At 44.7% G+C, this 25,996-nt stretch overlaps 9 protein-coding genes across 9 annotated transcripts; 3 read left to right on the plus strand and 6 right to left on the minus strand.

The window, feature by feature from the left end:
- Positions 1 to 32: 32 nt before the first annotated feature.
- EAE97_000691 (uncharacterized protein) lies at positions 33 to 1,287 on the minus strand (the record flags this gene model as incomplete). Its single annotated transcript, XM_038871201.1, has 2 exons — positions 33 to 746; positions 814 to 1,287. The coding sequence occupies 2 exons, from the start codon at positions 1,285 to 1,287 to the stop codon at positions 309 to 311; spliced, it is 912 nt and encodes a 303-aa protein (XP_038738562.1). The 3' UTR covers positions 33 to 308.
- Positions 1,288 to 2,776: 1,489 nt separating this feature from the next.
- Positions 2,777 to 3,823, plus strand: EAE97_000692 (uncharacterized protein; the record flags this gene model as incomplete). Its single annotated transcript, XM_038871202.1, has 1 exon — positions 2,777 to 3,823. One exon carries the CDS (start codon positions 2,777 to 2,779, stop codon positions 3,821 to 3,823), a length of 1,047 nt encoding a protein of 348 aa, XP_038738563.1.
- Positions 3,824 to 4,771: 948 nt separating this feature from the next.
- EAE97_000693 (uncharacterized protein) lies at positions 4,772 to 7,770 on the minus strand (the record flags this gene model as incomplete). Its single annotated transcript, XM_038871203.1, has 5 exons — positions 4,772 to 5,658; positions 5,713 to 6,457; positions 6,517 to 6,676; positions 6,741 to 6,940; positions 7,000 to 7,770. 5 exons carry the CDS (start codon positions 7,768 to 7,770, stop codon positions 4,772 to 4,774), a joined length of 2,763 nt encoding a protein of 920 aa, XP_038738564.1.
- Positions 7,771 to 10,296: 2,526 nt separating this feature from the next.
- EAE97_000694 (uncharacterized protein) lies at positions 10,297 to 14,068 on the plus strand (the record flags this gene model as incomplete). The annotated part of the gene is made up of 2 exons (XM_038871204.1): positions 10,297 to 10,503; positions 10,646 to 14,068. 2 exons carry the CDS (start codon positions 10,297 to 10,299, stop codon positions 14,066 to 14,068), a joined length of 3,630 nt encoding a protein of 1,209 aa, XP_038738565.1.
- Positions 14,069 to 14,731: 663 nt separating this feature from the next.
- Positions 14,732 to 15,716, minus strand: EAE97_000695 (uncharacterized protein; the record flags this gene model as incomplete). The annotated part of the gene is made up of 4 exons (XM_038871205.1): positions 14,732 to 14,813; positions 15,052 to 15,259; positions 15,321 to 15,392; positions 15,590 to 15,716. 4 exons carry the CDS (start codon positions 15,714 to 15,716, stop codon positions 14,732 to 14,734), a joined length of 489 nt encoding a protein of 162 aa, XP_038738566.1.
- Positions 15,717 to 17,473: 1,757 nt separating this feature from the next.
- Positions 17,474 to 20,194, minus strand: EAE97_000696 (uncharacterized protein; the record flags this gene model as incomplete). Its single annotated transcript, XM_038871206.1, has 3 exons — positions 17,474 to 18,751; positions 18,803 to 19,776; positions 19,834 to 20,194. The coding sequence occupies 3 exons, from the start codon at positions 20,192 to 20,194 to the stop codon at positions 17,474 to 17,476; spliced, it is 2,613 nt and encodes an 870-aa protein (XP_038738567.1).
- A 429-nt stretch (positions 20,195 to 20,623) lies between these two features.
- On the minus strand, positions 20,624 to 21,767 carry EAE97_000697 (uncharacterized protein). Its single transcript, XM_038871207.1, has 3 exons — positions 21,467 to 21,767; positions 21,344 to 21,407; positions 20,624 to 21,278 (listed from the first exon to the last, which is right to left on the minus strand). The coding sequence occupies exons 1-3, from the start codon at positions 21,623 to 21,625 to the stop codon at positions 21,082 to 21,084; spliced, it is 420 nt and encodes a 139-aa protein (XP_038738568.1). The 5' UTR covers positions 21,626 to 21,767; the 3' UTR covers positions 20,624 to 21,081.
- Positions 21,768 to 22,438: 671 nt separating this feature from the next.
- On the plus strand, positions 22,439 to 24,489 carry EAE97_000698 (uncharacterized protein; the record flags this gene model as incomplete). The annotated part of the gene is made up of 2 exons (XM_038871208.1): positions 22,439 to 24,161; positions 24,404 to 24,489. The coding sequence occupies 2 exons, from the start codon at positions 22,439 to 22,441 to the stop codon at positions 24,487 to 24,489; spliced, it is 1,809 nt and encodes a 602-aa protein (XP_038738569.1).
- Positions 24,490 to 25,247: 758 nt separating this feature from the next.
- EAE97_000699 (uncharacterized protein) lies at positions 25,248 to 25,931 on the minus strand (the record flags this gene model as incomplete). The annotated part of the gene is made up of 4 exons (XM_038871209.1): positions 25,248 to 25,399; positions 25,463 to 25,623; positions 25,734 to 25,806; positions 25,865 to 25,931. The coding sequence occupies 4 exons, from the start codon at positions 25,929 to 25,931 to the stop codon at positions 25,248 to 25,250; spliced, it is 453 nt and encodes a 150-aa protein (XP_038738570.1).
- Between the last annotated feature and the right edge of the window lie 65 nt (positions 25,932 to 25,996).

Here is a 25,996-nt window from a genome sequence, read left to right on the forward strand (position 1 = left end):
GGATGAATGTATTTTGATTGTTGGAGAGTGTGTGAATCACGCTGCTCTTGTATTCTATGAAGATTGAATGTTCAATGTTTTTCTTTTCTTTTCTCTTTTCTCTGTATAATATAAATCTTCAGGCTGGCTAATTTCAAGAAATTCACATGTCCTCTCATCCCTCTTATTGACTTCAATATACTACCCCTAACAGCACCTACCTCCCCGCTTCCGCTTCTTCAGCCTCGCTAAACGTCTATTCCCCTATATCTTCCTACCCCTGACCCCTCAATATATATATAAAAAGGCCCTACACCTGCCCACCCCCCTTACATCGGCAACCTCCTCATCTCCTCCTTCGACCAATACCTCCTCATATTCTCCGCCCCCAAAGTCTCCACCTCCTGATCCAAATGCTTCCACAACACTTCCCCAAACCCATCCATCTTCTCCCCCAAAACCTTCAAACTCAATTCCGTCTCTCCATCCCTACACTTCTCCAGATACTCCTGCATAACATCCATCCCCTTATGAATTTCCCTATGCTGTCGCAACAACTCAGCTGCATTTTTTCCATTCGCGAATTCCGGCATCTTGCGCGCCAGAACAGGAAAGATGTGCTGTTCTTCGATGCCGTGGTGGGCTTCAAGTTGCGAGAGAAAGGAAAGTCCGGTTTGGAGGAATTGGCGGAGAGAGAGATTGCGCGGTCGTTGGTTATTGGTCGTGGCGGTTTTGAGAAGCGTCCATGTTTGGCGGAAGTGATTGTGCTGAAGGGTGGGTTAGTGGAGAAATGAGTTGAGTTGAATGGAATGAGAGAGGAAGAAGTAAACGTACAAAGTAATTCATACGTTCCGCCATGGAATTGTAGACTTTAAAATCTGCAGCGCTTAATTTCGGAAGCGCTTCTTCTTTCTTCTGTTCTTTCTTTTCTATTTTCTCCTCTACCTTTTCAATCTCCTTCAATGCTTCTTCCCTCCCCTCATTCTCTCCCAATATCTCCGCTTGCTTACTTGCCGGCTCCCCTGCCTTATCAACCACCTCTTTTACTTCCGCATTCGAAGTCGACATCTCTGCGCTTCGAGCTTGCGAAAATTGAGGAATAGGTATACGGTTATGAGAATTCCACGCGATGCAATTTCCCTTCACAAGCGCCGTCCAATTTATATTTCTCGAGACGGGACCTAAAGATAAAGATCTGACCGAACTAGCACACGTAGAAATGGTAGTCGAAACCGGTACCACAACGTCCAATCTCAGGGTAGTAAAGAGGAGCAAGGAGCGAAAAGGAACAGGAAACACACGACGCATTTACACTTGTCACTTTTGCGATCTAGGGATTTATACATTATGAAGACAGAGAACAAAAAAATTTCCTAGAGGAGGAAAATCTTCGAATCGCGATAATTTTTCCCCTACCCCAGGATGCGCAGTGGAGGGGGAGCTATGATTTCCAATTGCTGACCATTCCACTGTATCCAATTATATTGCTGACCATTTCTTGCTGACCACTCGAATGCCGAAAAATGCGAAGCCTCCGAGCTTTTGATAATCCGATACCTAGGTAGACATCGCGACCCGGAGAAAAAGCCGGCCAGCAAAAGTCCATAAGTTAAGTACCTACTTGAATGAAAATCCAATCGCAGAAGAATGCCTCAGAAAACGATATTCCTCTATGAAATTCTGCATGCCAATAATTTATTATTTTTGGCGGGTTTTGTGTGGCACACCTAGATACGAAGTGGAGGTACCTACCTACACACCCAGACGCACACCCAAGATAAGATAAGATCCAGGGGCGATCTAGCCGAGGGATCAACCTTACCATGACTGGCTCGCAAAGCCTTAGTGCTACGCTATACATACTCGTACATACGAGTACCTGTCTAGGAGAATAAAAGAGATAAAAATCCCTAGAGAAATCCAGACCGGAATTGGCCACTTCGATTTCAAGACGGAGGCGGGCAATGGGACTTGGCTTTTTTCAGTTATTTGGAATTGGAATTTGTATCTACGCGATACTCATTGTACTGTACTCGAGGATTGATATTTTTGGTAATACTGGTACTCGTCATGAAGTGAGGATTGTTCAATATATATATCTTCTCTACTCATATAATCAAGATACATACCGGTATAACGTATACTATCAAAAAGCAGATAAGCCCTCCGAACAGAAAGATTTCCTCTTTTCTTTCTTTTCTTTCATATCACATCATCTAAGCATCTACCTATCTACCTACCCATACAAAGACATTTATTCAATTATCCATTCATTCACCTCGCTACCCACCCTACCCTACGTCTTTCATCCAATTCCATGACGTCTAGATTTTTCACCTACCTACCTACCTCTCTACCCCCTACCTACTAGTGAGATACAAGTAAGTACCTAGGTAGTTCCTTACCTCCACACCTTAACCAACAACTCCCAGTCACCGTTAACATGAACGTGAACGTTAGGTTATTCCTGCCGTATTCTGTAGTGTTGTGGCGTGGTGATGAGAAAAACGCGGCAGGGACTACTTACCTACTTTTCCTTCTCGAAATTCGAGTATAAGAAGTCCCTAGGTAATTCACTCTAGTACTTTTCTTGTTTTTTCTCCTGAGATTCCTACGGAGATTTCTTCATGTGTACCGTTTGATTTTGATATCTACCTACCTACCTACCTACCTCTCGGTACCTACTCAGTATTGCTACACAAAAGACTTTTGATTTTGAGAAATAGTAGATTTAATTTTCATTAACCTACCTACCCATCCACACCCCCCTTCTATCTAAATCCAGCCAATCCCCAAAATGTCCACTCCCAGCACCGCCACACCATCCCCCACCTCCGCACACTTCCCCTCCACTACCACCACGCCTCCCTCCGACCCCACCGCCGCCTACGCCACCCTCATCACCTCGCCCTCCTACCTCCCCGGCGCCATCCTCCTAGCGCATACTCTCAAAAAACACGGTTCCCAATTCCCGCTCATCCTCATGTACGCCAACCTCCCGGAACACTACCTCCCAGGCCTCGAACGCGAAGCCCTCCGCTCCAATATGATCCTGCACCCCACGCCCCTCCTAAACCTCAGCGCCAACTCCGGCGTCGCCGCCCGCTTCGCCTCCACCTGGACCAAACTGCAAGTCTTCTCGCTGTACACGTACCCCTACGAACGAATCTGTTTCCTGGACGCCGACATCCTGATCTTCGGTCCCATGGACGAACTCGTCTTCAAACACGCACTAACCAATCCCTCCATCCCCGGTGAAGCGGGCAAGCTCCTCGCCGCCAACCACGTCTGCGTGTGCAATCTTGAAAACGACACGTGGGCTCCGGAGTCCTGGACGCGCGAGAACTGCGCCTATGTAACCCCCAGCCCCAACCCCGTGGAACACAACCCACCCGTGCCATCTGGATCCAGCGGGCCGCAAACACATACGCTTCTCAATTCGGGAGTATTTGTTTTTGCGCCCAGCAAAGAAACCTGGGATGATATGTGGAAATTCATTGAGACGCATCAAACTGAGATTTCGAGCTATCAGTTTCCTGATCAAGATTTCATTACCGAGTGGTGGCGCGATCGATGGGTGAGCATCGGGTGGAAATGGAATGCGCTGAAAACATGGCGGTATTGGCATCCGGAGATGTGGCGGGATGAGGAGGTGCGGGGCTTGCATTATATAGTCGATAAGCCGTGGTCAAAACGCGTGGGTGCAGATGGGGTAGCGGGGTACAAAGGAAATGATGGGGTAACGCATGGGTGGTGGTGGGATGCTTATGGAAAGTGGGAGGAGGAACGCAAGGAAGTGGGAGAGATGGAAATTTTGAAGTTGGTGGGGGAATTGGTGGATTAGGAGGTTATGGGTTATGTATGAAATTGGGGATTGGGGTTGAGGGGTTCGGGGCATGTAAATCACCAATGATGTTTGATGTTGGTGTTGGGTCGAGCGATAGATTGAGGATTTAAAGGGGAGTCGGTGAAAGGATAGAATTTGTATATCTTGTACATACACAGCGTAACTGGCACCCACGTGTCTAGAGCTCAATCAGAACATATTTCAGCGACACCGTTCAAGGCTTAATAAATGACTGATGAATTGAAGTTTGAGTTGTAATTACCCTCCCCATCTTGCGGGAGTATGAGTGTAGATTCAATCCAGCCATTAGTCAAAGACCAAAACACACTAGTGTCCAGTCGTTCATCGTCAGCACCCGTGAGCACATCCAGAAGAGATCACATCCATCACAAGCACATTTCTAGAGCCATCAAACTGAGAAAACCCGGCGTACTGCGCTCTTTTATATTCTCCCCATTGCATTTTCACCTAGCTCTCTCTCATCTTTAATTGTTTGAATCCACCCATCCATGCAATAACTAATAGCTTACATGAATCGAATTCTGAAGTGCAACTCTCATACTAGCAAAAGACCGCGCACATTTCTCCCTCCCCTAATAATTCTCGAAGACGTTTTAAAGCATCCTCGCTAGTTCATTTCCCTATAATTTCATCCCTTCATTCCAATTATGCCCTTCCCATCTCGTTGCAGAACTCATCACTACGTAGAAACCTATAGTCTCTGCCCTAGAGTGATATTCGTAGAAAAGCCCCGCCGTTGGGTATCATGATTCAAATTTTTTCCGATCCCTATGACAACACACGCCTATCATATAATGCGCGAAGAATAATATGAACACTAGCTTCCAAGCTGCAGTTGGCATTTCTAGATTATAAGTTTAGCGTGATTCGCTGTCGCTGGTCCTCGATCATTCTACTCGTCCTACAAATTTAAGGTCGTGGAGCTCAGTGCCATTGGCTCTGCCCCATAAATCCCTCCTCCAATGTTCGATCTTCTAGATTTCGAATAAAATCTCGATTTCTGGTAGGTGCTTGTCCACCCTGAGCAGCTCTACTCCCCCTTCTTCGCGCACTACCAGGGTTCCCATCAGGGACTCCATCAGGTGGAGGTGGATAATACGCAGGACTTGGTTGTAAACGAATGGGTTGACTAGGGTCAAGATGGCTAGCTACTCTTTGTATCGTCACAGGAATACCTCCCTGTTGAACTTCCATTGTCGAAGCACGCTGCCTTCCAGACCTCACAGTAGCCTGCTGATAGAGACTTGGCTGTTGCTGTGAAGGACCGGCTCCATATTGCGCTGGTGGCATCTGTGTTGGTGGTTGCCCCATCATTCCCATTTGATTGTACCCTTGTTGTGTGGGGTATGGAGGTGGGGCGGCTTGGTGAGGTGCCTGGTGAGGAGCCTGGTGAGCTTGATGAGGAGCTTGGTGAGGAGCCTGATGATTGGAGTTTGGAGTGTACATATTGTTATTGTTGTACATCGGCGGGTGCTGTTGGTTTGGTGGCACTTGGCCATATGAATTAACCGGGACACCGGCATTGTATGAAGCATGAGCTGCAGACTGAGCCTGTGAATGAGCTTGAGCTTGAGCTGCCTGGGCTCGCTGCTTACTCAATGCTTCAGCCTGCTGCTGCTGTGTCGTTCCGGGAGCAGGAGATCTATTTATAGCACTTGACTTGAGATTCATTGGTGGAACGAATGGACCGGTGAACTTTTGTTGGGTGATGAATGGATGTAGCTTGGCCTGTTGTGGAGACCAGCGCTCCAAAGGATTGATGTTGAGTAAACCACGAACGAAATCGATGAAAGCAACTCTGTTGTTCATTTCTACGACATAGTTGTTAGTCAAAGGCTCACAAGAAGTACAGGGCTTAATCTTACCTCGCTCTATTTCGTTTGGCTTCATATTCTTCCGTGGCATCGCATAAGAACGAATGATCTCCGGAAGGGTGGTAGCTTGGAAGTATTTTTTACTTGGTTGCTCCTTTGATCCATGCTCGCGAGAATACTGCTCCATAGATTTGAGATGGTATGTTCTTCTGCCATAATCATCTACATCGTGCCTCTTCTCGAAGAAGTCACCAGATTGCTTTCCCATCTCAAGCATCCAGTTTGGTGGGTTGCCCAACATCTCCACTATTCGGGAAACTTGGTTGTATTCAGAGGATCCTGGAAACAGAGGGAGACCCAAAAACAATTCAACAACAATACAGCCTAACGACCACATATCGATAGCTGATGAATATGGTAAACCAAGTAATACCTCGGGGGATCTGTAAAACCTTGACTGGATGTATGTGTATACTGTTTGACGTTCATCACAGGCTGATCCAAAATCGATGATCTTGATGATGGGACTTTCGAGGTTCTTGAGTAAAATGTTTTCCGGCTTCAAATCGCAATGAATGAGTCGCGCTTTGTTCAGCAAGCTCAAACCGTTCAAAAGCTGTTGGGCAAAAACTCGCACAAGTGTGGTGCTCAAGCCTCGGAACTGATTCTGCTTGATCAATTCATACAAATTCACACTGAGCAACTCGAAAACAAGACAGAGATGTTGGCGATGAATAAATGTGTCTTTGAGTCGCAGTAGATGGTGATCATCGTTCTTATCAAGCTTTGTGTTGAGCTAGAATAAAAAGATTCGAGTCAGTGAATGAGGAATACAGTTTCATGACAAGAACTTACCAAGTCTAGAACGGAAACCTCCATCATACTTTGGTTAAAGTAGGCAGTTCTATTCTTCACCACCTTTACAGCAACAACTTCCTGAGTCTTCAGATTCTGACACTTGACAACTTGTCCAAAGGTCCCTTGACCAAGAACATCAAGGATGAGATAGCGGTTTCTGCGAACTGTGTTAGCAGGAGGATTCCTCGGAATCTAGAATTAATATCAACCTCGAAACATACTTATGAGTAGTTTCCTCAGACCCGAGAATGTCATTCACATAAAGTATATAGTCGCTATCTTCGTTATCGAATCCATCATTCTTGACACCTTTGCTTGGTTTCGTGAGCACTCTGCGGGGATTCCGCGAGGATTCGTACTTGAAGCTGGGATTGCATATCCGATAGGTAGAAGGGAGGTGGCTCGTAAGAGCTTGAAGGGGCTGTAATGGGACTGTTTAGCACAATTTTCAACCGTATTGCGCATAATAATGAAGCTTACACTTATGAACCCGCCCTCTGGGTTAGCCCTGCGAAACGCCGGCTGCGCATTAACCTTTGGTTGCAAATCAGAAGTAGAACGAATCTTTGTGAATTCAGGAACTGGTCCTCTTCCAGGTGGACCTTGCGCCGACTGAGGTACTGGCCGCCGTGGAGACTTTTGATCGTTACCAAACATGGCATTCAGCTGTTGAGTCGCGGAAGTTGGGTATGATTCATTATTAGAATTAGAAGCATACGGCTGGATGGGAGGTAATTGTTGACGATTAGGATAGTACGCGTTTGGTGAAGAATACGAGGCATTCTTCGAGGGAGACTGTCTGCTACCAGCCCCCGGTGGTGACATGTATTGATTTGAATTTTGCTGTTGCGTTGCGCCGTACGGGGATGTTGGCGATAAAGTCTCCATTGGAGAATAACGTTGAGCCGCCGCAGACGGTTCTTGCGGCGATTGGTGAGATAACCTTTGGTTGCCTGAAAGATGCTGTTGATGATGAGGGCGCATAGGATATTTCATATTGTATTGATCTCCAGAGTCTTGCATGGCCACATCTCCATTTCCATCCGTCATCTGAGGAATAGCAGGAGAAGTTGCCAGAGATTGAGGATGTGATCCTAAACCTCCTTGATATTGGTCGTATGTAAAACCTGCTGGAGGTTGGGTTTGGGGGTTCCCGTTATAATCTCTAGCCATTTGGGGATGGGCTGGTGGGGGGTTTCCGTTGTACCTTCTTGAACCTGATGATTCAGAATAATTCTGCCACTGGTCCATTTTGGCGATACTGTGGAGATGGTCGAGATTTTGAGTGGGGGAATTCTGAAGGTATTGGGCACAATTGTCGCCTTTGTGAAGGAATAATTAAGGACGCAGATATGATATGTCGCACAATGTTGTCGAAAGGTCTGCCACCACAAAGCAGTGGGTAGAGAGAAACGCGTCGCAGTAAAACCAATTAAACCTCTATACAGAGGCAAAAATAGCCTATGGAGTACTAAATACTGCTCAATATATCATGGTGAGTGAATAAAAAGGAAGTTGGAGATAGTGGAGTGTAGTTGATAAATTCACTTTGGTGACTGGGGGGGGAGGAATGATGTAGCAAGCAAGTGTCCTAGAACTAATGGATGGATTCACGCACACCACATAGGATAGGACCCTCGTTGCTTTCGTAGCCGTAGCCGGGGGGGAATTTGTGAACTAAAAAAGAGTAGCGAACCTGGGAACGGTTTTATTAACGAGTTGCCCAATCGAAGCATGAAGCTGCTATTACTATTATTCCTTGAAGCAAGATTCCTGGGCATGAAAACAATGGATGGATGGGTGCGTGGGTGGGTAGGTGAGTGGAACAAAGAGAATGTGTTTACGATGTAGGTAGGTATGGATGGGATAGATGGTATGGTTTAGTTTCGCATTCACCTAGATAGGAATTCAACACATGTGCAACATAGGTAGGTAGGTAGGTAGGTAGGTAGGTAGGTAGGTAGGTAGGTACATACTAGGTATATATTTATGACTTGTTGATATGTACATGTGATTGGGATTGGTCTCGATGCACGTTGCCCATATGGATGCCCAATGGTTTGGAAGGATGACATTGGCTTACGCAGACAATCTACGCAGACAATCTACGCATTACCTCTGATTATACTTTGTATGCTACTAACAACCTTGGAAGAGTTTCATGGCATCAATCTCTCTATGGGTATTATTATACCATGGCAACGTTCATGTCTATCTCTATGGACCACTTCACCTCACTGTTGGAAAGCCTTTCAAGGAGATCATAAGATGCCTTTCGTGGTTTATTATTATTTATTAATGTGTCAAGCAAATCACCGTCCAGCCGTACCTACCCCCCTGAGAGCATACTTCGTACACCAGAATCCCTAGTAGTCAAATACGAAGTCTAATCTCGAAGCAAAGTAAAAGAGATGCCAACCCATTTTCGTGAAAGGAAGGAAGGAAGGAAGGACAGGATCGTCTTTGTTCTTTTGGTCAAATGGTTGTAGCATATTCCAAACTCCGATAACTTCATTCAATAAGAATGCCCTTCCTTATTGATCATTGCACCCTCTTTCTTTGAAAGCGACAGACAAGTCGGAACTCGAAGTCAAAACAGCTAGTAGGTGTGTAGGAGGGAGGGAGGTATGAGTTGCGTGCCATCAGTACTCACTCAATCCTCAATCCTCACTACATAGTCAATAGTCGAACTATGGTTTCCCATCCAATACCATACCATCCATATCTCCATCTATCCATCCATTTTAATATCTGGTAAATGTTTTGCAGGAAAAGTAATCAATCTATCGAATGACGTTATCTGTTAATCAAATGCATTGAATTCTTATTGATCTGATCATTCACATCCCAAGAATTACCCCCCAAAGTTTCAAAGACAACACACCAGCCATGTGAAATCCAAATCCAACGTTTGGTTCACCGGTGACATTTATTGACTGAGCCACTTTACGTATTACATTGTATACCTACCTACTTATAGGTACACTCTGTACCTACTAGGCATTTATTGAATTGATAAGATACTTACCGAGTACTACAAAGAGACTCTTCCACGATTTAAGAGTAGGTAAAATAGACAGATAGATGAAAGAGGTAATATAGAAACAGTTCAAAAGATCTAGATTTTCGACATACAAAGTGTACGTGTAATAGCATTGGATTATTAATAGATTATTAATACGGCTGCAGATCGACCTTGTATGGTAGATCCCCTCACACGTGCCTCAGTTGCCTCAGTATCGTATCTCAATATCTCAACTCCAGTAAGGCTAGCCTCGTGACTACTCTTCGCGCCTAGCTAGCACCCACCTAGCACCTACCTAATTTTCACAAGCAATCAAATCCCTACATCAATCCAATGACGCATACGGCGAAGAAGCATCCGATATCAATCCTTTTTCTCTCTCTTCCTATCATGACAAGTGATCGAGCTTATCCATGGTGAAGAGAGACCGCGAATTTTCACATCTTGTTCTCTTCATTGAAGAACGACTTCATTAACTTATACTATCTGTAAACTGTTTGCTATTTTTAATAAAATCCAAGGTTTGATTTCCGTCTCTCTATTAATTAATACACCTCACCCCGTGCCGTAGTCGCCTCTCCTCATTGCCTACGGGACCTACCCAGTAGTGCTCACCTTCGACCTCTTCAAACTTTCTACCTGCCCACAAATTAATACACACATTCCCTTTTCTATGGTACTGCTTCTCTTCCACAACTATCATTCATTTCTTCTGAATTCATCAACGTATACCCAGTTGATGAGTGTCCAAAATGAGTTCATCTACCGAGCCTCACAATCATCGTGATAATTCCACTCATATCAAATCCGAAAGCATGTCTCCACCTCATCACAATGTAAGACTTCACCGAGAACACACTGATACTATACAAGAAGCAGCGGCCGTTGTTGCCGACGAAGCACTTCTCAGCGATAACGATGTAGATTCAAAAGACCATAGTCTTGGATCGGAGAGACTGGTATGTTAAGAACAATTTTCTCTTTCACGAATCCTACTTCACAGTGTTTAAGGCTAGCACAGACGTTCAAAGGGCTCTAGATTCCCAGACCCTCCACTATTCTAACATCTAATTCAAGTACACTAACAGATTCTCCAAATAGACTGGCCAGCAGCAACCTCAAGATGAAGCCAGTGCTCTAGCAGGTTTGACTGAAACGGTTCGCAACCAAGATGACCTCGAGAGAGATATCACAAACCAAGCCAACCTGGTGATGATCGAGCAAGAAGATCAGCGGGATCAGAAGCGCATTGAAAAAGTTCGAAATGGTATCGAGAAACTCGAGATCCAGAAACATACCCAAGAACGCCGGCTCAACAATCTCTCGAACAATCCATTGATGCGCCAAAGGTGCATAGAGGAGATCTCGAAAATCGAAGCCGACATTTTTGCTTTTAAGAATGACATTACCGACATACAAAAGCGAATTGATGAAAGACATCAGCACAATGATAACCACGCCGAAGCCGATGCTGCTGGTGGAAGCAGACGAATGCCCAATGAAAGCCAAAGGGAATTCCTGATTCGCACGGGCAAAATTACACCATTTCAACAAACTTCGGATGCAGCCATCGATCATGTTCAATCGGCACTTACTGATGCGCTGAGGGACGCAGAGGAGAAAGATGACAACGAATTAGGAAATGCTCAAGCGGAGCCTAGATCACATCAGAATCTTCGTCTACCAGGGTTCGCAGATGTCGCAGATACTAAATTGAGTACAACTGAGAGTGAATTTGGCCTTCGTCCTCGAAAGAAAAGAAGGCTCGCCAATGGCACCTTCGCAGATGTATCTCCCGCTCGTTCATCTCCAGCAGATGATGATGCTTTCACCCCTGAAATTTTAGACGATGAAGAAGAGGACTTGGGTGATGAAGATGATGAAGATGATGCCTTGATGACAGCTCGTACTGCGACTAAGAAGAGGTCTAAGCCGACCAAAGCTCGAACAGACGAGACACAGAGCTTGGTCGGGATTGATGATGGAAACGAGAATATGTACCAAGCACGCCTTGCAAAGTGGGTGGAGAAACGAAGCGCTGCACGACGACAGCATCTACAAAATAATCCTCAAAATGAGGAGGATGCAGCTGCAGAAAAATCTTTGGAAAAAGAATGGTTCAAGCCATGCCCAGGACAACCTGATCATGAGTTTGAAAATGGTCTAAAGTTACCTGGTGATATCTTCCCTGCGCTCTTTGACTATCAAAAGACTGGTGTTCAATGGTTGTCGGAACTTTACAATCAACAAGTTGGAGGTATCATTGGAGATGAAATGGGTCTCGGCAAGACCATTCAGATGATATCATTTTTAGCTGGTCTACATTACAGTAAAAAGCTTACAAAGCCTGTTATTGTAGTTGCTCCTGCGACTGTCCTTCGACAATGGGTTAATGAGTTTCATCGATGGTGGCCAGCCTTGAGAGTTTCTATTCTGCATAGTTCAGGTACCGGCATGCTGAATGTTGGAAATGAAGGCAGATTGGAAGACGAAGAGGATGAGATTCTTTACGGTCAAACAACCAAGAAAACTCCAAAGTCGCAAAAGCTTGCTCAGAAAATTGTCGATCGCGTTGTCAAGCATGGGCATGTCTTGGTCACCACATATGCTGGACTTCAAACCTATAGTGATACTCTCATCAATGTTGACTGGGATTACGCTGTACTGGACGAGGGACATAAGATTCGAAATCCTAACACTGCTGTCACTATCTACTGCAAAGAACTACGGACACCCAATCGTGTGATTCTCTCAGGTACTCCCATGCAGAACGGGTTAATAGAATTGTGGTCACTGTTTGATTTCGTCTTTCCTATGCGCTTAGGTACTTTGGTCAATTTTCGACAATCATTCGAAGTCCCTATCAAAATTGGAGGTTACGCGAACGCCACCAATCTACAAGTCCTCACGGCTACTAAATGTGCTGAAACTTTAAAGGATGCTATCAGTCCATATTTACTTCAACGATTAAAGGTTGATGTTGCGGCAGATTTGCCCAAAAAGAGTGAGCAGGTCTTGTTCTGCAAGCTTACGAGACCTCAAAGAGATGCATATGAAATGTTTCTTGCATCTGATGACATGAAATCAATTCTAAATCGCAGTCGTCAATCGCTTTATGGCATTGACATACTGCGCAAGATCTGCAATCATCCGGATCTTTTAGATAAACGATTGAAAACCAAGCCCGATTACAAATGGGGCAATGGAAATAAGTCCGGGAAGATGCAGGTTGTGAAGGCACTCTTGCAAATGTGGAAGGGCTATGGACACAAGACTTTACTCTTCAGTCAAGGTGTTCAAATGCTTGACATTCTCGAGGAGTTCGTCAAGAAACTTGGTGGATTCAACTATCTTCGTATGGATGGTGGTACAGCAGTCAAGGATAGACAAACTCTCGTTGATCAGTTCAACAATGATCCTGACATGCATGTGTTCCTCCTCACCACCAAAGTTGGAGGCCTCGGGGTTAATCTCACAGGTGCAAACCGGGTCATCATATTTGATCCTGATTGGAATCCATCCACCGACGTACAAGCTCGAGAACGTGCATGGCGTCTTGGTCAAAAGAAGGAGGTCACCATCTACCGACTTATGACTGCTGGTACTATAGAAGAGAAGATCTACCATCGACAAATTTTCAAACAGTTTCTTACAAACAAAATTCTCAAGGATCCGAAGCAGCGACAAACATTTGCTATGAAGGACCTATATGATCTTTTCACTCTTGGTGACCAAGATGGTGGGAGCACGGAGACTGGTGAAATGTTCAAAGGCACAGAGGTTCAATTCAACAAGACTTCCAGTCCTTCGTCGTCTCGTAGCTTGTCTGCAGATCCTGGTCAAGGTGATTCAGAATCCGATCTTCGTAATCTCGCAGGTGTTGCTGAACTCGAGCAATTCAATGATCCTTCTGAGGAGAAAGACAAAGACAACAATGAAGAGTCTAGATTGATGGAAGGTATCTTTGCTCGTTCTGGAGTCCATAGTGCTCTTGAACATGATCAAATCATTAATGGGAAGATTAAAGTTGCGGCAGACCGTGGCATGATTGAGCGTGAAGCCAAGAGAATTGCCGCAGAATCCGCTATAGCACTGAGACGTGCTGGAGAAGCAGCAAGAAGCATTGCACCTGGAACTGTCACTTGGACTGGAGAATATGGATCCGCTGGTAGACCGACCAATGTACGACGAGGTGCAGGTCCAAGTTCATCAAGTGTTTTATCAAGTCTTTCGAACCGACAAGGTATCACGCAGCCCTCTAGCTCGAGTAGCTCACGCGCTGCAACTCCAAATCGTCCAGCTGGGCGTCAACGTCATGATTTTGCTAAGATGATTGTTGATTTCATCAAGAGAATGGGCGGTTCAGTTCCAAGTCAGGCTGTGGTTAACCATTTTGATAGATATTGCACTTCTGATCGATTGACGGCTGAATTCAAGCATACTCTAACGGAAGTTGCAATTTGTGAACGTGGCACGAATAGTAGGATGAGGGCTAAGTGGGTCCTGAAAGATGAATTCAAATAGTTGATACGATGGAGCATTTTATAAGATGTTATCAAGGCGTTCAGGAAAGGGTGGGAAAGTATATGAATGTGTAGTAGATGGGAATGGGTGGGAGATTTGATAAACTTTTGTACCATAGCACTTATATGCATGCATTGGCGATGGACGTTGGAAGATATCCTTTAGTTCTTCGGTTGGGACAGCACGGCGGAGTAGGTGCAATAGTCGGATACATAGGATTGTCATCATAGATGAATCAAGAATACAAAAATTACTCAAATCAGGCTTCTTGCATCAATGTTGATATTGGTAGTCTATTCTCTTGGGCAAACAGGATTTATTGACACACCAATCTCATCTCTGATGAAGCTCCGAATATCAAGTGGGTAGACTTTCGCATTGATATTATCCATTTTTCTAATCATTCCATTTTTTTTTCTGATACGCAGATCCATTCCTTCATCCATTCATCCATTCCTTTTGCCACCTCGCCTCCCCAATCCATGAAATAAAATAGTCGAAATCAAGCCAAAAACTAGAATCATAAAGAAAATAAAAACCAAATCGAATCGAACCAAAACCAAAACCAAAACCATCACCCTACTGTCCCCGCCAAAGAAGAAAAAGAAAGAACCCTGGAATCGAAACTTGGTCTTGAAATCGAAATCTGCCTAGGACGAGGACTTAAGTAAAAGTGCCGAGTTTGTAGACGGTGTTGGGTCCTTTGTCTTCGAAGGAGGTGGTGCTGGTGATTTGGTTCCAACCGCTGGTTTGGGGGAGGGGGGGTGTTAGTTTGGTTTTTTGGGTTTTTGTTTTAGGGAGGGGTGAGGGAGAGGGGATGAGGGGATGAGGGGAAGAGGGGAAGAGTGATGAGGAAAGGGGGAATTGAAATCACACATCAATCCACTTCTCCCCATCATCTCTCCAAGTCCCAGAAACCTTAACAGTTCCCAAACGGCCTCTAAAAAAGCCCCCCAAAGTAAAGGAAAGAAAGCAAAACTCACAAAAACGCATCATTTCCCCCCAGCGTATCCACAATCGTCATGACGGCAAAATCTCCATTGGGATTATAACCCCAATTTATCTGCCAAGCGCTGGGGACTGGTTTGCCATTGACGAGGGTGCTGCTGCAGGAGAGGGCGGAGTAGGAGTGCGTTTGGGGGGTGGAGGATGTGGGAGGGGTGGAGGAGGAATCGTTGTAGAGGCACGGGACTGGGAAGGGTGGGGTGTTAGAGAGATGAGGATGAGGATGGGAGGGCAGGAGGAAACGTACTGTTGACTATAGGACCACTGCTGGGGATGACACTAATAGTAAAGTTGTATGTGCAGATTGTGGCGGTACATGCTGGGTATGGGTTAGTATGATTTTGTGTTGGTATCGTGACGCTTTATGGCATTTTGTCTCCTGTCACTTTGTCACATCCTCATACTTTCACACCCATCTTCCATCTCCTTTCCCGAACGATAAAACTCACACTCTCATCAGACCATCCAAAACCAAAACCATCAAAACCAAAACTCAAAGAGAAAATCAAAACTCACGTCTCGTAAACCCCGATACCTTCCACTGCACATCCGGGATCAAACTTGAAGAAGTCGCTGCGCGCGGGACCGAGACTGCGAGAGCTGATGTTGCGAATGCGGTGACGAGGAGGAGGTTGGTGTGCATTTTCAATTGTTTTCGGGGTTTAGTTAATAAAGATATAGCAAATAGAGAAGCTACTACTCCAGAAGAAGAAGAAGAAGAAGAAGAAGAAAAAGAAGTGAAGATATGGTAAAAGAGGGGGGAGGAGCTCTGGTTCTTTATAGAGATTTAGGGTTGGTAGCACATATCCATGAGGATATATGAGGATGTCATAGATTACAATACGATAGATGTCTGTAAATGAAATCCCCATCGACTCATCTATCATCTACCTAACAAATCGATCATCAGACACCCATCTCGTATTTCGTTCATTGTATCCCCTGTATCTGTACCCCACAATACATTTCTCCATCAGATCAGTATAGTACAATACAGTACAATACAATACGACCATAATCTTACATCTCTCAATTTTCTCCTATAGTCCTTCTGTAACTCTCGACTCTATAATGACCTCACAAGTCACAACTGCAACATTCGCAATACTCGTCCTGCACAAGAAATTCTGTAATCAAGTTTCGATACGAGATGTGCATGTAACCCCTCATCTCGTGTGCTCGCGTTTGGGGATCTTGTCATGATGTTTGAAAGTCATCGGCATGGGATTCTGAAAAGATAGCTCGATTCGATGGAATGGTGTAGTATAAACTGTATAGTATAGTATATCAGATCTTTATCCTGCGGAGGTATGGACTGATATGCACATAATATACATACAAATCCATCCGTCCATCCACTTATCGATCTCCCACCTCGGCACAAATCCCACCTCACAAAAGTCCAACCACACCACACTCCCACACAATTTCTCATCCAGCATTTCACCACCCACCAGGTTCTCCGCATCTTCTCCACAAAAGCAACCCCTTCCCAGAACGGTACCTGTACCTGTACCTGTATCACCCATTCTGCTATCCGTTCCACCCATCATACCTACTTCGTACCTCCTCCTCACCCATCACCAACTGTCTGACATACATACATACATACATATTTCAGTCAGTCCTTCCATCACTTTAAATTGTGCAAAACCGTTGTGGGGAGTCGTACCCGATGTCTGAAGCCCACATTGTGCGAGGTGAGATCTGGGGTAGATATTCATCGGTGGTTGTACAGAGTGATGAGACACTGAGACGATTGATTTTGGAGACGATTTTGAGAATGTTCTTCTAAATACCTGGAGATCCAAATAAATGATACATTTCGGACGGAATAACGAGATTTTATATTCGGAGCTAGATCGATTCAAGGCTGGATTTATTATAAAGTTGGAAACGAAAAAAAGTTGAACTGCGTCCCGTCAATCGGTGGTCTCGAGTGCACATGTAACATGATTTTTGGTGAAATGAGATGAAGTGAGATGTACAGACTAAAGCGCCACATGTAAAACTTGGAAGCTTCTAGTGTTGGTAACGTTATTCGATATACTAATGGAGATTGGCAGTGAAATGTTTCTCCGGATTGACTGGTAACGTATTTTATTGTTTCTTCGACTATGATGTGCGTGATTGCCTATAATGCGAAAAGAGTTTGTTTCAATATGTGATACATCTTCTACCTCGCAAAATGAGATATTAAAATAAGTGATAAAGGTTTAGGAATTCAGGTCTAGGAGCCTTAAATGTGACACCAAATATATGATCAAAAAATTTCATTCTTTTGTCTTCGTGGAGCATGAACCTAGCTTTTCCTAAGCCCTACATTAAAACGCCTTTGGGCCAATTACAGCGCTGTAAGCAACCCATTCCCAATGCATTAACACATCTATCCATCCGTATTTAAGCTCTGCTACCTACAGCAGCTCCCAAAGCACCACCGGTAAATTGTGTTCCACCAGCTTGCCTTGGAGCATTGGAGATACCACCACGTCCACCACGGTTACCACCACGACCTCCTCTGTTACCACCACGTCCGCCTCGGCCGCCTTGTCTTTCGAAAGCATTGGCTGTGCCTTGTGTTCTTGTCTCGAGTGTACGCTCGTTGCTTTCAATCAAGCCACTAGCTTTGTCGCTGAGGCTCAATGCCAAGCTTTGGAGTCTGCTTAGCTCAACACCCTTTCTGAAGATGATCGAGGAGTTGACTTGGTCTAATGCGGCTGCAAGTTCCTCGTGACTGATCATCTTGCTAACGATGGCAGCAACCTTTCGGTCAGAGAGGTCAAACATTGACGAGAGTCTGTTGACGGATAGAGTATCGTAATAAGGAGCGTATGTAAAGAGATAGGTTCGGAGACCTTCTTCTTGGATTTGCGCTGAGAGCATTGCCTTGATCTCCTCGGGCTTGGACATAAGCTCCCAAATCTTGATAGAGTGGATAAATTCGGTTGCTCTCTTCCATTCACCTTGGGCCAAAGCCTTTGATGCCTGCATGACATGATCTCTGGTGTTTTCTGGAGGTCCAGTGAAGATTTGACGCTCATGATATTCGAGCATACGTCTGTATGTCTTGCTGATAACTCTCTTCTTGATATCGGGGGATGAGCCAGTTTGGGCGAATAGAGGAATTTCGAGAAGCATACTGCAGGTGAGGTAAACACATTCAAGAAGCTCGAGGTTAATGTGCATGTGGAATGGAAGTTGACGTTGTTTTTCGAGACGTTCTTGATCTGGTGTGACTTGGTTATATCTTTGAATCATGACACCTTGGGCAAGCAATTCCTTTTGACGGCCGCTACCACAGATTTCTTGGAGGGTGGTTTGGGCCTCATAGACCAAACCAGCTCGGAAAGCACAGAGACCAACTTGAACAAGAGTACGGTTGAACAAAATTTGACTATGAATATCGAACGAATTGATAGTCTCTTGCAAATGAGACATAAGCATCATATCACGAGCCTTATAGTAGTTGTCGTGTAAAGCTTCGAAATAGATTTGGCAAAGCATGGCTCTTGCTTTAGTGAGTCCTTCGCCCTCAGTGTTGATGTAGAGGTAGTTGCAGAGAACGTTAACCAAGGTCTTGGCATCTTCAATGGAGCCGCGTGGTGTGATGGTGGAATCGAGCTCTGCAGGAACTGCTTTCCAGCAGTTCTCGTCGAGGATCTTGATGACTGCGGATGGCTATAGACGAATAAGTAAAAATTGTGATATGGGAGATGGAATATTACAAACCTTGAAGTATACGTGCTCCAATCTTCTCATGACGACTCTGTTCAAGCTACGTTGGGGCTCGTTCAAACTGGCGTCCTTGCTGATCTCCTCCTGGTACAACATAGTTCTAACAATGTTGTTGTAAAGATCACTCTCGTCAGAGAGACGTTCGATGTATTCAGCAGTGTGAGGATCAATGTGTTGAAGCGATCTTGTAAGTTCATCATCAAGTCTTTCGACATAGGAGACGACGCTTCCTGGAATCGCAAACTTTGTGCCTTCGGCAACTGTAGGAAGCTTTTCATCATCCTCCCATGGCTCAGCGGTCTCCACAACTACATATTCTCGACTTGTCTCAAGCACACTCAGGAGGGTTCCAAATTCCTTCTCTGCTGCCTTCCATTGTTCTTGGGACATGAAAGTTTGAGTACCAGTAGTCATGTCGAATCTTGTTGAAATAAGGGTTAAAAGGACTCTGATGCGTTGGTATGGAGTGGCCGCTACTTCGTACAACTTCTCCATGATCTTAATTTGTTCATTGCGGTCGGTGTTCTTCTTTCCTCTGGATTCGAGAATGGTTCTCAAATGCTTGAGAATGCTCTCTGGTGTGAATTGAAGAGTTCGTCCACCCTTACCAACAGTTCCCCATCCTTCATCATCATCATCGGCGGCGACGTCCTGTGCTACAGCAGAAGACCTTGGTTTCCTTTGTTTGGGTGCCACAACTTCCTCGTCTTCTGATTCCATGTACGCGTCCTTATCGGCTCTGAATGAGTCTAGGTCCTTCTGGTGCTCCTTGCTGGCCTTCTTGATCTTCTGCTTAACAGCGTTCAAACCGCGAGAATTTGTTGCATTCATCTTCTTTGGTGTCACCTTCTGCTTTGCCAAGGTCTCATTCATGAAGTCCTCCAAATCGGCAATAGCTTTGATGTAGACCTTTGGGGTTGTGCCTGATTGTAGAAGTTTGGCGACTTGGCGGTTCAATTTGTCGAACTCTACGACGAATTCATTAGCTATATTTCCAGGTAATTTTTTGGACAGAATTTACTGACCTGCTGAGATCGATCCCCAATCATTAATCTTCTCGCCATTTTCAATAGCTTTTGCGGTTGCCTCGAGTTCTTCGAATCGCTTGTTCTTCGCAGACTTGACGACCTTCACGCCCTCATCTCCACTACTCTCACTATCGCTATCGGAATCGTCCTTCAAGAAAGCGTTCGCTCCGGTCTTTTTGCCAACTCCATCATCGCTGCTGGAATCGGAGTCATCGTCATCATCATCGTCCTCCTCAGAGTCATCTTCAGAAGATTCTTCTTCGGGCTGTTCTTGAACTTCTTCGTCATCGGAATAGAGATCCTCCTCCTCGTCGGACGAGCTGTCGCTGGAGCTATCACCGCGGAAAAATCTAGACATGTTGATGGTGTTGAGATTTGGTAAGCCTAGAGGTGTCGAAAAGGTTGCCCGTAGGATTGTTGATGCGCGGGGCAGAAAAAAATTAAGCGACCTTTTTGGCACCAAAATGGCTTCGTGCCCTAACAAAAAGATCAATAAGTTGAATAGTGGCAAGTACACATCAACTCGAATTGAAGAAATGAATTATCAAAGTAATAAAGAAAGAAGATTATTGACGATTTCGTAAATTCAATTCTATACTATTCACTCAATTTTGGGGTTGGTTGAGGACACAGCTTCAAGGCCGGAAAAATTATCATAAGCCAATAAGAAATCGGCATCCGATTAGTTAGCACATTGTTCTGAACCTTGAAAGAAGTCGATGCATTGTCAATTTCATTCATATAATGGATCATTCACTGGTTACATATCTGCATTCATACAATCATTTCAAGGTTTACCATATTCCATGAGAGAGATAATAACTATGTGTTTAATAAATCATTAATAAATGTGACATTGCTCGGTGTATGTTGTGGTACTCTGCGATAATGTTGATGAGGCCTGAGCTCAGGAACACGAGTAATCTTCAACGGTATTCGGCCGCTATTGGGTATTTCAGATGTTCATAGTTTCTCTAAATAAATCCTGTGGAACGTGTATGAATAGATTTATGGTTAATCGTAGATTAGAGAAAGGGTGCCATTACTGTTGGTAGGAGCATTACGCTCTAGGTTGTCAGGATATCGAAATATGTCTTTCCCGCCGTATGCTATCAAAACCGCCCAACGCCCAGTACTGGATATCCCAAGACCTGCCCTTCTACCCAAAAGTCCGCAAGAACGCCGAGATGCTATAGCACATTTTCCGGTCTGGACATGTCGAAACGTATTGTCGTGGTGAGAAGATCATGTATCTCTATCAAGCCAATCAGGATGTTCTGTAACTCTCCATGGCTTTATTCCATGTGGGTTCTCAGCTCGACTCTTCTTTGCATGCTCAAAGAGCTTCACACCCTCTTCATCCTTCATCAAAAGTGTGAAATCTCGTACTTCCTTATTCGAAGTTGTTGCGGCTTGTTGAAAGGAAGAAAAGAGCTGCTCAGCTGTTTGTAGTGGTCAGCTACAGATATCAGAAGCTGAGAATTGAAGTCGTAGAATTGGAACGTACGTGATTGCTGCTTGGTTGCCAAAGGCGTAAGAAGTCTTGGAATTGTAGATCGTAGATTACGACACTAAATAACGTGTCAGCTACTCCTCATTGTGATTTTCTTCGGGGAAAGAAGGGGCTGACTTGAATATGCATTTCCTTTAGAGTTTTCATCGCCTGCTCGAGTTTTGCTTCATCCCATACTTCTTCAGGCTCAGAACCCGCAGTCTGTTGAGCATTTCCACCTACATTTGATCCAGACTGATCAAAAGCAATCGGCGCAGTTGATTGACCTGAAGTCATTCTTTCAAGGCTGCAGCAATAGCAATTCCATGCAGTGCTCTATTTTTGGCGTACTTTGTATGGATACCGATTTCGATGGAATAAGGAAGCTTTGAACTGATGTCAAAATGGTGGGGCTTCTCCGCCATGTGGGACCCTTGCTGCATTAACTTCATGGTTACATAAGCGAAAAGGGTGATCATGTTCGATATTTGTTAGAAAGACAATATAATATATCAATAATAAATCTATACCTTCTTTCAATCCAACAGAGCTAGAATCTAATCTTGAATGGATACCATCATTTAGAATAACCGTTTGCCTCAAATATTTCAGAAAAAGTTACTACATGTGGGAATTCAAGGTCTGGCAACTTTAGGAGAATCGGCCTTTCTATTTTTCCGGAACAGACCAATATCAAAAAAGTTTCTAGATGGTGATGTATTGGAACAGACTTCATAAGGATTACGATGCTACCATCTGCAGATACATCATCTTATCTGAAAGACTTTTGGATGAAAAGTCCTAGTGGGCTTCAATCTTGGAAGAAAATTGAGTTGGTTCTTCTCAAAATTTGATAAATCCCCCAAGTTTGGATTTTATCTCCTCAGAATAATAAACTCAACACCAACAAACACATTTTGAGTTCGAAGATCCAATCGGCCAAGTTCGGAGAAAAGCGGCCGAAGTCTTATTATTGTTTATCTGTTATTTTTGGTTACTTCGGTAATTATTTTTTGTGACATCGAAACTGTCCACCCACTTATAATCTCCAAAATTGTTTATTCACAAATACCACAATTTACAGGTTGCTTTATCACAAGTGCTTTCACAATGGCAAACATCGTTGGTGAAGACCCTCTTGCTAATGACACAATTTCGAATAATTCCTCTCCAATTACTATGGACGAGTTGATCTCTGAAACAACCAAGATCGAAGAATTAACAACAAAATCTGACCCTTCTTTCATCCAACATCAGATTTCCCTCCAAAGAAGCCCTTCAACCGCGAAGTCACATGTATCCGTTCTTTCCCGCCAATTATCAACTAAATCCAATGGAAGCAGTCCAAGACTGGGTTTTTCGTCACTTAATATCACCCATGGTGATGATGGACAGAGAAGCTCGCGTGGTGATTCTAACGGAAGTATTGCTGAAGAAGCCAGCAAATCTACCCTACTGAAATCAGACTCAGTTTCTTCTGGTTTGTCAATGAAGTCAGAAAAATCGGTTCATTCGGTCAATGTGGTTGGAAGCTATCCACTTGGTACGTTGAGAGTCCACTCTCCATCGCCACCCAGAGAGCGTGGTGTGGAGCATCACGAAATTTTGGAGCATGGTGATGTGGTCATCATTCGAAACCTTCCAGTCGGTGCAATTTTTGGGTATGATACGAAGGCCTATACCATTAAGACTGAGGGAACACTTGAGGGCGTCAAGCAGATCCCGGCGGGTGCTCACTTTTTTTGGGGTGGGTCTGGCAATGGATCTTCACGAACCGGGTTTTGGCTGATGACAATGAAGTTGGCCTCGGATGAATTTGGTGACATTCATGTCCTGAGATGGGATAGTTACCACGAGTCTGTGGAGGAAGAGCTTAGCGAAGCCGAAAAGCGTATTCAAAAGACAAGCGTCCCCGAGATTGTTGACAAGCTCGAGCCATACTTGAGTGCTACGTCGACTCCAGGTCCCGTCCGCTCCATTTCCACGTCATCGACTCCTGTTGGCTCTCCAAGTTCTCCTATCACTGCCGATAGTGTCGACGATACCGACAAGTGGCGTCGCTTAACCTTTTGCATCAAGCATCCCTACCTCAAGAGAGTCACAGGTGGCAAGTGGAATAGCTGGAAAGTCTCGTCTAGTCATGACATCAAGACCACAGAACTACAGGCTTCAAGCGCACCTCGTGACGTTAAGGGTGGCATTACGAATTTCGACGGAGACGAATTTCTAGACTTCGTTTTCCCAAGAAGTGCCCGTACCTTCTCAGAATCTTCTTCAGGTCGCGAGCGCACCGAGCAAGCAATCGACAGTACGTCTTATATTGTTGAGGCTATCGGACGTTGCACGTATGAGGACTCTGATGAGATTGTTGGGGAGTTACAATTCTGTTACATCACTGGAATGATCCTCGGCAACCTTGCGTGTATGGAACAGTGGGGTATCATCGTCAGGAAGCTCTTCGGAGCCTATCGCCTTTCTCTGGATCAGCCGGGTTTTTTCCGTAAGGTCATCACCGCCGTTCATGCCCAGTTTATGTATGATGAAGAGGGATTCGACACTAGTATCTTCGATCATGATTCTCATCTTGGCGACGATTTGAAGATCATTCTTACCAAGTTTAAGTCCCGCTTGAACGAACAACTCCTCTCCTACGGTTCTAATATTACACGCGAGCAAGAGGAAGTAGGTAAGGCATTCGAAGCCTTTGAGTCGTGGCTGTGGAAGTGGGGCTGGGATCTACGAGGATATTATCTTAGGTCTGGAAAATTTCAGCTGGAGGACGGAGAGATGATTGATGCAGAGCTCAAGGATTTCGAAGACGAGGATGAACGAGGTGAGTACGCGCCAATGATAGTAGATCTCGATGAGGAAGGGCTCGAGAAGGATCGAATAATTTTGTAGCAATTCAAATCATGTCACACACTGCTTGTACTTCACATTACTTATTACATAGTTCTTGCCCAACACCATTTGTCTCCAATACCATTTCCTGCATTTGCGGCCTCCTCCCTGCCTCCCCATCATTTCTGTCGTTCCCGCCAATAGTCTAACCAAGTCTTCGTGTTGCGTCTCTAGGTCGCAAATCTGAGAAACCCAAGAAGTCCAAGACCAATCGCATCAGCCGCTCTGGTTTCTCGTGGGCTCTTTTAAACATATCCTAATCTTCGACTCTCCTTGTATTCAGCTTTCCTTTTCCCGACATTTTTTCCACCTTCTCCTTCCTCAGCTTTCTTTTCGAACTTTCAATTCTCAGCTCCCCTGATTTTTCTATGGGAAACAGGATGAAGCACGTGTATTACCACAACCTTTTTAATTACGACTTCTTGAGTTCTCGCTTTCTCCAAGAGCTTATACTTACAATCTTACTATTTAATGGCTTTCTTCTTAGACATTATGATCACTGGATACCCGTTACGAATGGATGAAATAATGGCTTGGTTTTGGGTTGTATTATACAAGGCTGGCATGGACGGTGTATCTAGGTCGAGGTGCAATGGGAGGTGGCGTTCTGAGGAGGCTCATATTTATGGATGTGGCATGGTTTAAGAAGTTCTGCAATGGAGGATTACTTGGTATTACAAAGGGGTCATTTCAGCATGGATAATATGCGGTGTTTATTAGGATTGAAATTCAAGGAGGCACTTTTGTACATATTTGCGATTGAGGAAATATACAAACACAGTTTTCACATATAATGGGCAGGTGCATTTTGATTGAAGTCATTTGAAAGTTCGTGATATTCATGGCTGCACTTTGCTAAAGCGCTTATGTGACAAATGAGACAAGGTCGATCCAAGCCCAGATTTCAGATTTCAGATATGGAGACCAGGCAGTAAATGCCGTTCCCCGCGTAGTTGTCATCAATTGCACAATAAAACCCATATTCTGCTCCATGCGTGTAGCCAAAGAATTGACACGTCTACAAACGACGACCACGGCGACCTCCCTTGCGACGGGTGCTGTCGGATGGAGTTGGGGTAACATCCTCGATACGGCCAATCTTCATGCCGGTACGGGCAAGGGCACGGAGAGCGGATTGAGCACCTGGACCTGGGGTCTTGGTTCCGTTACCTGTAAAGAAAATTCATGTTAGAATTTATGCCGCAATTTGAGAATTCTTGAATGTGTTCTTACCTCCGGTAGCACGGATCTTGACGTGGAGAGCAGTGATGCCCAATTCCTTGCAGCGGGTAGCAACATCTTGAGCAGCCAACATAGCAGCGTATGGGGAAGACTCGTCACGATCGGCCTTGACCTTCATTCCACCGGTAACACGGCAGATGGTTTCGCGGCCACTGGAATCACCCAGAAAGTCAGCCTATGAACCTTTTCGTTCCAAAAATGTGCAATATATGAAATCAAAACGCCAAATTCCCAGTTATGGAATTTTGCTGGGGGTACGTACGAAAGATCAGTGACGTGAACGAAGGTATCGTTGAAAGATGCGAAAATACGGGCGACACCGAAAACGAGTTCACCTACACAGCGGGGTCAGCAATCCGTACAAAATTCCTCCAGGAATTAAAAATTGCTTACCTTCCCTGATCGAAGGACCAAGGTTGATGTTCTCTTGCGCTGGGCGTGCTGCTTTCTTTGGAGGCATGTTGACGGTTAGTTGCTGAAGGATTGATCGACGAAGTTTTCGAAAATATCAGAGGTTTTCAAAAT

The sequence above is a fragment of the Botrytis byssoidea genome (genome assembly GCF_014898295.1).
Source record: "Botrytis byssoidea strain MUCL 94 chromosome Unknown BBYS_001, whole genome shotgun sequence".
Lineage (NCBI taxonomy): Eukaryota > Fungi > Ascomycota > Leotiomycetes > Helotiales > Sclerotiniaceae > Botrytis > Botrytis byssoidea.